The sequence below is a fragment of the Haliotis rubra genome, unplaced genomic scaffold, assembly GCF_003918875.1.
Source record: "Haliotis rubra isolate DU_JTF1 unplaced genomic scaffold, ASM391887v1 Scf259, whole genome shotgun sequence".
Lineage (NCBI taxonomy): Eukaryota > Metazoa > Mollusca > Gastropoda > Lepetellida > Haliotidae > Haliotis > Haliotis rubra.
The window spans coordinates 456,210-468,821 of record NW_025766658.1 but is presented as its reverse complement, the minus strand read 5'-3'; the positions used below and the strand labels follow the sequence as shown (position 1 = coordinate 468,821).

At 40.4% G+C, this 12,612-nt stretch overlaps 1 protein-coding gene across 1 annotated transcript in view; it reads right to left on the bottom strand.

Annotated features, from left to right (window-relative positions):
* The window catches only part of LOC124279965 (gamma-tubulin complex component 3 homolog), a 37,328-nt gene that overhangs the window by 9,162 nt on the left and 15,554 nt on the right, over positions 1 to 12,612 (bottom strand). The window contains exons 11-18 of the mRNA XM_046715849.1: positions 7,728 to 7,853; positions 7,209 to 7,277; positions 6,598 to 6,727; positions 5,382 to 5,476; positions 3,632 to 3,703; positions 2,252 to 2,362; positions 928 to 1,030; positions 34 to 161 (exon numbers count right to left, since the gene is read on the bottom strand). Coding sequence (XP_046571805.1) covers positions 34 to 161; positions 928 to 1,030; positions 2,252 to 2,362; positions 3,632 to 3,703; positions 5,382 to 5,476; positions 6,598 to 6,727; positions 7,209 to 7,277; positions 7,728 to 7,853 — 834 coding nt within the window. The remainder of the gene's footprint in view (positions 1 to 33; positions 162 to 927; positions 1,031 to 2,251; positions 2,363 to 3,631; positions 3,704 to 5,381; positions 5,477 to 6,597; positions 6,728 to 7,208; positions 7,278 to 7,727; positions 7,854 to 12,612) is intronic.

Here is a 12,612-nt window from a genome sequence, read left to right as displayed (position 1 = left end):
CACTATTTTGAATACAGCATAAATATAACGAACCTTGAGATGGTCGAGGAACTTGTACTGGTTGTTGAAGACGTCAAGGAGATGCTGACTTGTGTCCTTGTATACCGTGTCCACCATCAGCTGGAACTCTGTACCCGTGTCCTGGGTCAGCATGCACTCCGCTGCAACACCAACAACATCACATCCTCTCATACTTCCACCATGTATTGGAGATACACATATTCTGTCTTACATTTTGAATCATAGTTGATTGAACATTGAACAATATCATCTGAAACTGAGAATTTTAGCCTGAGAAAACCTGTGTGTTTACATATGTCAGGAACATATTAGATAGTCTTTCAATGATAGCAGAATGGGTATTAATATCCCATATATTTCATTAGGAATGGGCAACAGTTCAAATGTTAATTGTTTTCAAAGATACATTACTACTTTACTGCAAAGAAACACTTGATGTTACTTGATACTGTAAATGCATTAAGTGTCTCTCCACGGTACTCTCTATGTAATTCTCTCTCAACATAGTACTGTCTGTGTGTGCACCCTCTCTCTCTCCACTACCTTCTCTCCCTACGTAACACTCTCTAAGTAGCTCTCGCTTTCTCTCTCTCTGTCTTCATAGCACTCTCTCTACAATGCACTGACTTTGTGGGACTTTTTTGCGGAGGCTTTATTGCTTATTCTAAAGTTAATTTATTAAATGCATAGTTAAAATACCGCTAAATTAGAAAACATATTCCAAATTTTAAAGGAACCTTAGTCTGGAATTGACCACATCGGGAATCCTTCAACACAAGTACAGCATCAACAACATAACATTCAGAATGTCATAGGTTCAAGATCAGCATCTTTCAACTCAACTCTGTATATGCATCTTGTACCCTTGCCAAATGTATTTCTTGCAACTGCTGAGGGAGAGCTTACCTTTCTGGACATCGAAAGTCATCGCGACCTCCCTGCCTTTAGTGGGTGTGCGGTCCTGACACACCTGTCTCAGGAAGTTGATGGACTTCCCCGTCAACAGGATCTGACACACAACACGTACATAACAGGACTGTGTATTGGCAATAAAATTTACGGAGATATACTGCGATATCGGTAACTGTATCACAACATATACTGCGATATCGGTAATTGTATCACAACATATACTGCGATATCGGTAACTGTATCACAACATATACTGTGATATCGGTAACTGTATCACAACATATACTGTGATATCGGTAACTGTATCACAACATATACTGTGATATCGGTAACTGTATCACAACATATACTGCGATATCGGTAACTCTATCACAACATATTCTGCGATATCGGTAACTTTATCACAACATATACTGCGATATGGGTAACTGTATCACAACATATACTGTGATATCAGTAACTGTATCACAACATATACTGCGATATCGGTAACTGTATCACATCATATACTGTGATATCAGTAACTGTATCACAACATATACTGCGATATCGGTAACTGTATCACAACATATACTGCGATATCGGTAACTGTATCACAACATATTCTGCAAATCGGTAACTGTATCACAATATATACTGTGATATCAGTAACTGTATCACAACATATACTGCGATATCGGTAACTGTATCACAACATATACTCTGTGATATCGGTAACTTTATCACAACATATTCTGTGATATCAGTAACTGTATCACAACATATACTGCGATATCGGTAACTGTATCACAACATATACTGTGATATAGGTAACTGTAACACAACATATTCAACGTAAATGAAATATTATGTAAACTTTAGGTTAACAGTGAGTGAGTGAGTTTAGTTTTAAACAGCCCTCAGCAATATTCCAGCTATATGGTGGCAGTCTGTAAATAATCGAGTCTGGACCGGACAATCTGGTGATCATTAGCGTGAGCACCGATCTACGCAATTCGGATACGGTGACATGTGTCAACCAAATCAGCGAACCTGAACACCAGATCCTGTTAGTAGCCTCTTACGACAAGCATGGGTTACTGAAGATCAATATTCTAACCCTGTAAAAAAACACAAATAACAAAACTTGAATACATTTTCACTAAATATGCTAGAATATAAAGTTATATATTAAACATATCGTTTGAAAAAGGTGTTGCAGTATCCTGTTATTTCTATGATAGTGTGCAATCCTTAGTAACACGATTGGCCACCACACAGAAGCCAGGTGCATAATGGGTACATCTGATCAGCTGTTATTCACGTCCTGTTGACTCACCTTCCTGGCCTGCTCTGTGGTGACAAATGTGGGTATCATGGACTTCCGCAGGCTGTATTTGTCGTACCACAGGAGGTCATTCTTAACAGTTGGGTCTGACGCCACAAAAAACTGAAAAATAAATTACATATTGTCACTTGCTTCACAATAGAGGCAGGATGTGTGTATTATTCCCAAACTGGCTTCTTCAGGAGATACAGGCTCAGTGAGATCCAGCAATGTCTCCTTAGATGAGGTGAAATTGAATTTAACGTCGTGCTTGAGAATATTTTGCTCATATGACGACGTGCATGCATGTGTGTGTGTGTGTATGTGCGGCTGCTTGTACTAGCACAGACTGAAGCTGGTTTTATAGTGCTAGCTCACTGAGATACCATGCCACAGTGAAGCATGGATACCCCACTCAGACACATTATACTGACTCCGAGCCGACCAGTCCTTGTTGTACCCATTAATGCCGAACGCCAGACAGGGACCAACAAGTACCATATTTTAACGTCTTTTGGTATGACGTGGTCGGGGATCGAACCTGCGACCTTCCGGTCTCTCCGGGCGGACGCTCTAACTACTACACCACGGAGGCTGTCAATGTCTCCTTAGATATAAAATGTGAATGTAATAGCATTACTAAGCTTTGCAGGCCATTGTGACATTAATGGTTACTGTGACGTCACAATTAAATGATATCACTTATCTCTGCCACTGAACTACGTTTAACACTCCAGGCACTGGTTATTAGTGTTTACTGCCTGGAAAGGTTGGAAGAATGAAGCCACACAGACTTAGTTTGATTTTGAACACATTAACACTAATTTTTTAAGCTTTTATGGACTTGTGTAGATATAAATGATATCGAAAGAAAATAATCATTTTAAGGCTGTATACATTCTCCATTATTACCCTGGACCAAGGATTGATGTGCACTACATTTCCATTCTCAGCTCCTTGAGGTGTCTATAACTCAAACTGCTTTATCCAGCCTCATGTAAGAATGTCAAGTTTTGATTGGTTCACGTGACTCTGATAAAATACCATGTACAACCGTCACGATCCGCGAGCAGGGAGTACAAAAGTCATATTATCCCGCCACGCCTTGGTGACCACGCGAAGTGATCACCAAGCCTTTAGTAACGTGCGCTGCATTGAGGTCAATCGATCAGCTGTTGTCAACAGCCGTATTTCCCGAGACACGATGTGATAACTTATAGTGACCCCCAATCACAGTAACATCCTATCGCCCTTTTCACCCATATATTAGCAAAGTCATATTTCTCCAGGCACCTACCTGTTGTACCAGCCAGTACCAACGTAAAATCACAGTTTCAGGAAAATTAGCCAAAATGTGTAGAGTGAATTTACAGGAATGTTGTCAAAACTGACCTCGTGGTACGTGTCTTCCAACTCGCCATCGTAGATCCATCGAAGCAGGGTGGCGTATATCGGCTGAGAAACCTGCACACAACAAGCCAGGGTTATATATGTGACCACAGCAGAAAATGTCCGTACACATTCCTAAACTGGAATCCAACATTTAAACTGTTATTGTCATATCTAACGTGATGACTTGTACTGATAACAGGAAGTGGCTTTAATGATGAGATTATTATTATTTCACTGAATGTCACATTAAAATCAAAAACGAAAAGCATTGTCACTAAGGTGACATAATCCCTCACCGCAAATTATCAAATCAAACTTATAAAGTAATGAAAGCTTAAGATGAAGTTAAATGTCATGAAAAACATTATCTTGTTCTTTAGTTGTTCAAACACACACATATTTTCAAGACTGACTTTGACCTTGACATGAATGTCATAGTGTATGAAATATGCAAAACTAGTACTAAAGAAATTGCTTATTGAAAAACATTCAAGGGAGGTCTTGAAAGTCTATGAAGAAAATCCAGTGAACCGTTCTTAAAATATCTTGCTGACAATTCAGGTTAACATTCTGAAATCTTCATAGTGTCGTCGTGACCCTAAAAATTATGTGAAGGTCACCAAAATTGACTGGGCCCTGGGCCTTCCCTAGATGAAGCTTGGTGTCAAATATGAAGAAAATCCACTGAATATTTTTTGCGATATCTTGCTGACTATCTTAACAAGCAATTTAACATGCTAAAATCTTCAAAGTGTCTCTGTGACCTTGAAAATTAAGTGAAGGTCACCAAAATTGACTAAGCCCTGTGCCTTCCCTAGATAAAGCTTGGTGTTAAAAATGAAGAAAATCCAGCGAACGGTTCTTGAGAGAGCTTAACATGCAAGTTTACATGCTGAAATCTTCAAAGTGTTGCCATGACCTTGAAAATTATGTGAAGGTCACCAAAATTGACTGGCCCTGCGCCTTCCCTAGATAAAGCTTGGGGTTGAATATGAAGAAAATCCAGAATCAGGACACGGTTCTTGAGATAGCTTAACATGCAGGTTAACATGCTGAAATCTTCAGTGTCGCCATGACCTTGAAAATTATGTGAAGATCACCAAAATCGACTGGGCCCTGTGCCGTCCCTAGACAAAGCTTGGCATTGAATATGAAGAAAATCCAGGAAACGGTTCTTGAGATAGCTTAACATGCAGGTAAAACGCTAAAGTCCCCTTGTGACCTTGAAATGAAGGTCAAGGTCATATAAAACCGGACTTGGACCTTTCTTATAGTGTGATGAACCTAGGTACCAAATATAAAAAAAATCTAGTGAACGGTTCTTAAGATATTCCAATTCGAACGTACGTACGGACGGAGCCTAATACTATCTTCCCCGCTTCGCATATCCCCCCCTTCGTGCTAAACGCGAGGCGGGGGATAATAAGAATATGCACGAAACGAAAACATTTCAGAGTACCAAAGCATGAATTTGAACCCTGGACCACTGCACTGCCCAACACCTTCACCACAAGGCTACCCGACTGACCTCACTTAAAGCTACCTACTATTACTGCAGTTAGTTCTATTTACAGCTATTTGTGAGCATACATCGTCTAACAACATTCTACCTTTTGATAAGTCTCAATATATTTTGAAAGGAGCTGGTTTATTCTCCATGTTCTGTAAAACCCAACTTTGCTGCTTTGAAACAGAGCAACATGAGAAATATCTGAACAAGTAACAGCCAGTAAGGTCCATTCTGCCCTACCATGGTAAGTGTGTGTTTGATGAGGGCTCGGATGTAGGGGTCTCCATGCTGCATGTACGAGTAGATACTTGATGCCAGGGCTCCGCCTTTCTTCCCTGGAAACAGATGAAAGCTGATACAGTGGACCAATGTCAAGCCTACCATTCGACACATGTACCTGCTGTCAAGCCTACCTTTCGACACATGTACCTGCTGTCAAGCCTACCTGTACACATATGTACCTACTGTCTAGCCTACCTTTAAACACATGTACCCGCTGTCAAGCCTACCTTTACACACATGTACCTGCTGTCAAGCCTACCTTTACACACATGTACCTGCTGTCAAGCCTACCTTTACACACATGTACCTGCTGTCAAGCCTACCTGTACACACATGTACCTGCTGTCAAGCCTACCTTTACACACATTTACCTGTTGCCAAACCTACCTTTACACACATACCTGCTGTCAAGCCTACCTTTACACACATGTATCTTCTGTCAAGCCTATATTTAGACACATGTATCTGCTGACAAGCCTACCTTTACACACATGTACCTGCTGTCGAGCCTACCTTTACACACATTTACCTGTTGCCAAACCTACCTTTACACACATACCTGCTGTCTAGCCTACCTGTACACACATGTACCTGCTGTCAAGCCTACCTTTACACACATTTACCTGTTGCCAAACCTACCTGTACACACATGTACCTGCTGTCAAGCCTACCTTTACACACATTTACCTGTTGCCAAACCTACCTTTACACACATACCTGCTGTCAAGCCTACCTTTACACACATGTATCTTCTGTCAAGCCTACCTTTACACTCATGTATCTTCTGTCAAGCCTATATTTAGACACATGTATCTGCTGACAAGCCTACCTTTACACACATACCTGCTGTCGAGCCTACCTTTACACACATACCTGCTGCCAAGCCTACCTTTACACACACACCTGCTGTCAAGCCTACCTTCAGACACACATGTACCTGCTGTCAAGCCTACCTTTACACACATGTATCTGCTGTCAAGCCTACCTTTAGACACATGTATCTGCTGTCAAGCCTACCTTTACACACATCTACTGCTGTCAAACCTCCCTTTAGACACGTACCTGCTGTCAAGTCTACCTTTACACACATCTACTGTTGTCAAAACATACCTTGACACACATCTACCTGTTGTCAAGCCTACCTTTACATACATCTACCTGTTGTCAAGCCTACCTTTACACACGTCCACCAATGCAGCAAGAGACTTCAGTCTGACAAGTGGGTCAAAGGTCCACACCATTAGACGGCGGAGTGTGAGGCCGGGCTGAGACTCAGAGAAGCCCTCATCCTGTTCCTGCTGCAGCTGTGGGGAGAGTTATGGCCCTTTCAACACCATGTTACACATTAAAGGGCAGGGGAGGGGTAAACTTTCTGGTACTCTGCCCTATAACTCTTCATTTCTGTGGCTCAACACATTGACATAACATCATGTTCAAAATATTTTCAATGCTTTTATAGTTGGCTATAACGTCACACTCCTATATTTTCAATGCTTTGATAGTTGGCTATAACGTCACACTCCTATATTTTCAATGCTTTGATAGTTGGCTATAACGTCACACTCCCATATATTCAATGCTTTGATAGTTGACTATAACGTCACATTCCTTCCTATATTTTCAATGCTTTGATAGTTGGACCCATTGTTGAACATTTAATGCCGATTCACAAGAAGTCTTATACGTCTTAAAACAAAACACTAAAATCGACAGCCAATCTATGGCTATAAAGCATTATGGGAAGGCGTAAAGGGAGATAGCCCTGGACAGTGAGAGCCACCGTACCTGTGCCTCCAGCACTGCTATCAGCCGGTAGAACTCTGTCATCTCATGATGCAAGGCAGCACAGAAACTCTGACAAGCGGAACAAAAACTGTTTGTACGCCATAAAAATAAAAACACACTATTATCTCAACTTGAATGTATGGAAAGTCAATAAGGCGAGAGAAGAGATTCCTGAAACAATATTATGATGTTATTCACATGATAAATTACAGCTGAATTGATCAGTCAACCTCTGATGTGTTGCTTTCTGGTCCTGCTGTATTGCCCCAAAACTTGACATTACTTGATCTCTGATTATTTAAACGGGACGTATCATATCTATGGTTGTCTAACCTGTTTATGAATTACAAATGTGTAGCACAAAATTATCCCTTAAGAGTCAAGCTGACAGTATGTGAAGCTATGTGAGATGTGTCGAACATAATATTATGGAATTGTCAATTTTATCTTTGGTTAAACAGACAGGCATGTTCACTTCAAATGAGTTAAAATAAATTCAAGAGTATCTTCTTGTCGTACCTGTCCTACCAGACCGAACGCCTTGTCCGAGCTGCGTGTCTCCACATACGCCTTGATCTTGTTGTACAGCCAGCCACACTCGGCCAATTTGCTGATCAGTTGCCGCACCGCCTTCGGTATGCCAGCCTGGGGACACACAGACAGACAGCTATAATATCATAAGCTGGCCAGTTTGTAATAAAGGAGGATGTAGTAAAAAATCTGTCTGTCCAACTTAATTTCCTTTACCAAAACAAGTACAGATAACTTGGAAATACTGGTATGAAAATTTCTTGCATGTTCAAAAGCATGTTATATCTTTTGTATACACATACACTTTGATGATATAGATAGCCTATGATCCAAGATGACTTTTTAACCTTGTGCTGTAACATACGTCTCCAGACACACCTAGTGAGTGAGTGAGTTTAGTTTTACGCCGCACTCAGCAATATTCCAGCTATATGGCGGCGGTCTGCAAATAATCGAGTCTGGACCAGACAATCCAGTGATCACAGGGGTTCAAAAATCCCATCGCCCGACGCCCGGGCAGTCAGTTTTCATTTCGGGCAATCAAATAATGGTATCTTACTTGTCCGTGGGCTACTAGATAATTTCCACTTATGGTTTCAAACTGCAAATAAACTTGGATTTATTTTCATATCTGCTCAAAATGTAGCTTTTAAATTTCGCAATGATGATAAAGAAGAGTTATCTTTCTTTGCTATTTATCACTTTTTAATAAATTGTCCAGTAAACATTAACATCAGATACCATGTTGATTTATTCTTTTATAATTACATCATCATGATTATGTCATAAAATCAGGGCAAGTGGAAAATTTGTCAGGACAAGTTACTTTCTTAAAGTCACTTGCCCTGTGGCAATAATTTTGAAACCCTGGATCAACAGCATGAGCATTGATCTGCAAAATTGGGAACCGATGACATGTGTCAACCAAGTCAGCGAGTCCCGTTAGTCGCCTCTTACGACAAGCTTGGGTTACTGAAGATCAATATTCTAACCCGGACCTTCACGGGTTCCAGACACAACTAGGCTCAATCAACAACTTGCTCATGTTCAAATATTTAAACCTGAGTAACAAGGCACAGATGTTCACCAACAGTCAGATATAAAACATTAAAAGGTCAGGATGCGCAAATCATCTGTACAAGACATGGAAACATTTGTTGCTTTATTCCTCGAAACCATTTTCACAGTGAATGTTGTTTCATGCCCAGACAACGAACGATGAGCATTTCCGTAATCGCCAGACGTTTCTACTCCAACTGGAGACCACTGTACAATTCTGAATATGGTAAGCACATGCTTATGAACTAACACTGATGACACCAGGTGTTCAACAAGGCTCCGACTGGACCTGGATGAGGCAAGTGGTGGACAGTGTGAACATCGACAGAGATGGGTCTGACTTCTATTTTAGCATGTGTTCTTTCATCAGAACTTGTTATGAACCTCAATAACAATAACCAAAAATATCACTCTCCTACCCAGAGTTCCATGCGAGCAGTATAGGACCTCTGCCACAGGCCAGACCTCTGCACCGTCCATTCAATATATTGTACATATTTCTTAGCTCTTTTGTTTTTGATGAGTCTACACAATTTCTTTGTCAGAATGGTTTAGTTTCACTGAGAAAATATCCTAAAACATGATACACTATTTTGGTTTGCGTAGTGATTCTTTGTTTACATAAGTTGTGCGGTTCCATGTGCTGTCATCGAAGCCCCTACGGAGAGCAAACAATGTAGCTGCTTTTATATATAAGCATGTACTGTCATAGACTTAACTGTCGCGGTTGTAGAAGAACATCTATGTAACAATGTAAAACATTATAAGGAGCGCACCGAAAAGCTTGCATTCAGACAGTCTCTTCTTATTTTCGAATATGCGCGTTTGTTTACAAACATGAGAAAAGTCCGGTCACGTGATATACAAATTAGCCTGTGGCAGTGATGTTATGCTAAGTCATCACTGCACCAGAGAGTGCAAAAATACACACATTGATGCATGTTGCTATGTTCCAAGCATACACGTTGACATATTACATACAGAAAGCTGAACATAGTTTTTAACAGCTACTAATTTAAATTTGATTTGTCACAAGAAATGCATATACCAATATTTACCAAATGGACTGCAATACAATTTCATTTGTTGGATAACTTGTACAGCAGTAATACTGCACATTTCTTGTGAACATGTTAGCACAAGGTTCAGTCAGGTCACATACCAACACTTGGTTGAGTCAGGTCACATACTAACACATGGTTGAGTCAGGTCATATACTAACACATGGTTGAGTCAGGTCATATACTAACACATAGTTGAGTCAGGTCATATACTAACACATAGCTGAGTCAGGTCATATACCAACACATAGCTGAGTCAGGTCACATACCAACACATAGTTGAGTCAGGTCATATACTAACACATAGTTGAGTCAGGTCATATACTCACACATAGTTGAGTCAGGTCATATACTAACACATACGTGAGTCAGGTCACATACTAACACATAGGTGAGTCAGGTCACATACTAACACATAGGTGAGTCAGGTCGCATACTAACACATAGCTGAGTCAGGTCATATACCAACACACAGTTGAGTCAGGTCATATACTAACACATAGGTGAGTCAGGTCATATACCAACACATGGTTGAGTCAGATCATATACTAACACATAGTTGAGTCAGGTCATATACCAACACATAGTTGAGTCAGGTCATATACTAACACATAGTTGAGTCAGGTCATATACTAACACATGGTTGAGTCAGGTCATATACTAACACATAGGTGAGTCAGGTCACATACTAACACATAGGTGAGTCAGGTCACATACTAACACATGATTGAGTCAGGTCATATACTAACACATGGTTGAGTCAGGTCATATACTAACACATAGGTGAGTCAGGTCACATACTAAAACATAGGTGAGTCAGGTCATATACTAACACATAGGTGAGTCAGGTCACATACTAACACATAGGTGAGTCAGGTCACATACTAACACATAGGTGAGTCAGGTCGCATACTAACACATAGCTGAGTCAGGTCATATACCAACACACAGTTGAGTCAGGTCATATACTAACACATAGGTGAGTCAGGTCATATACCAACACATGGTTGAGTCAGGTCGCATACTAACACATAGTTGAGTCAGGTCATATACCAACACATAGTTGAGTCAGGTCATATACTAACACATAGTTGAGTCAGGTCATATACTAACACATAGGTGAGTCAGGTCACATACTAACACATAGGTGAGTCAGGTCACATACTAACACATAGCTGAGTCAGGTCATATACCAACACGAAGTTGAGTCAGGTCATATACCAACACATAGTTGAGTCAGGTCAAATACTAACACATAGTTGAGTCAGGTCATATACTAACACATAGTTGAGTCAGGTCATATACCAACACATGGTTGAGTCAGGTCACATACTAACACATGGTTGAGTCAGGTCATATACTAACACATAGCTGAGTCAGGTCATATACTAACACATAGCTGAGTCAAGTCATATACTAACACATAGCTGAGTCAGGTCACATACCAACATATGGTTGAGTCAGGTCACATACTAACACATGGCTGAGTCAGGTCATATACTAACACATAGTTGAGTCAGGTCACATACTAACACATAGTTGAGTCAGGTCACATACTAACATATCATTGAGTCAGGTCACATACAAACACATCATTGAGTCAGGTCACATACTTACACGTATCTGAGTCAGGTCACATACTAAAACATTATTGAGTTGGGTCACATACTAACACATGATTGAGTCAGGTCATATACTAACACATAGGTGAGTCAGGTCACATACTAACACATAGGTGAGTCAGGTCGCATACTAACACATAGCTGAGTCAGGTCATATACCAACACACAGTTGAGTCAGGTCATATACTAACACATAGGTGAGTCAGGTCATATACCAACACATGGTTGAGTCAGATCATATACTAACACATAGTTGAGTCAGGTCATATACCAACACATAGTTGAGTCAGGTCATATACTAACACATAGTTGAGTCAGGTCATATACTAACACATGGTTGAGTCAGGTCATATACTAACACATAGGTGAGTCAGGTCACATACTAACACATAGGTGAGTCAGGTCACATACTAACACATGATTGAGTCAGGTCATATACTAACACATGGTTGAGTCAGGTCATATACTAACACATAGGTGAGTCAGGTCACATACTAAAACATAGGTGAGTCAGGTCATATACTAACACATAGGTGAGTCAGGGTCACATACTAACACATAGGTGAGTCAGGTCACATACTAACACATAGGTGAGTCAGGTTTGGCATACTAACACATAGCTGAGTCAGGTCATATACCAACACACAGTTGAGTCAGGTCATATACTAACACATAGGTGAGTCAGGTCATATACCAACACATGGTTGAGTCAGGTCGCATACTAACACATAGTTGAGTCAGGTCATATACCAACACATAGTTGAGTCAGGTCATATACTAACACATAGTTGAGTCAGGTCATATACTAACACATAGGTGAGTCAGGTCACATACTAACACATAGGTGAGTCAGGTCACATACTAACACATAGCTGAGTCAGGTCATATACCAACACGATGTTGAGTCAGGTCATATACCAACACATAGTTGAGTCAGGTCATATACCAACACATAGTTGAGTCAGGTCATATACCAACACATGGTTGAGTCAGGTCACATACTAACACATGGTTGAGTCAGGTCATATACTAACACATAGCTGAGTCAGGTCATATACTAACACATAGCTGAGTCAAGTCATATACTAACACATAGCTGAGTCAGGTCACATACCAACATATGGTTGAGTC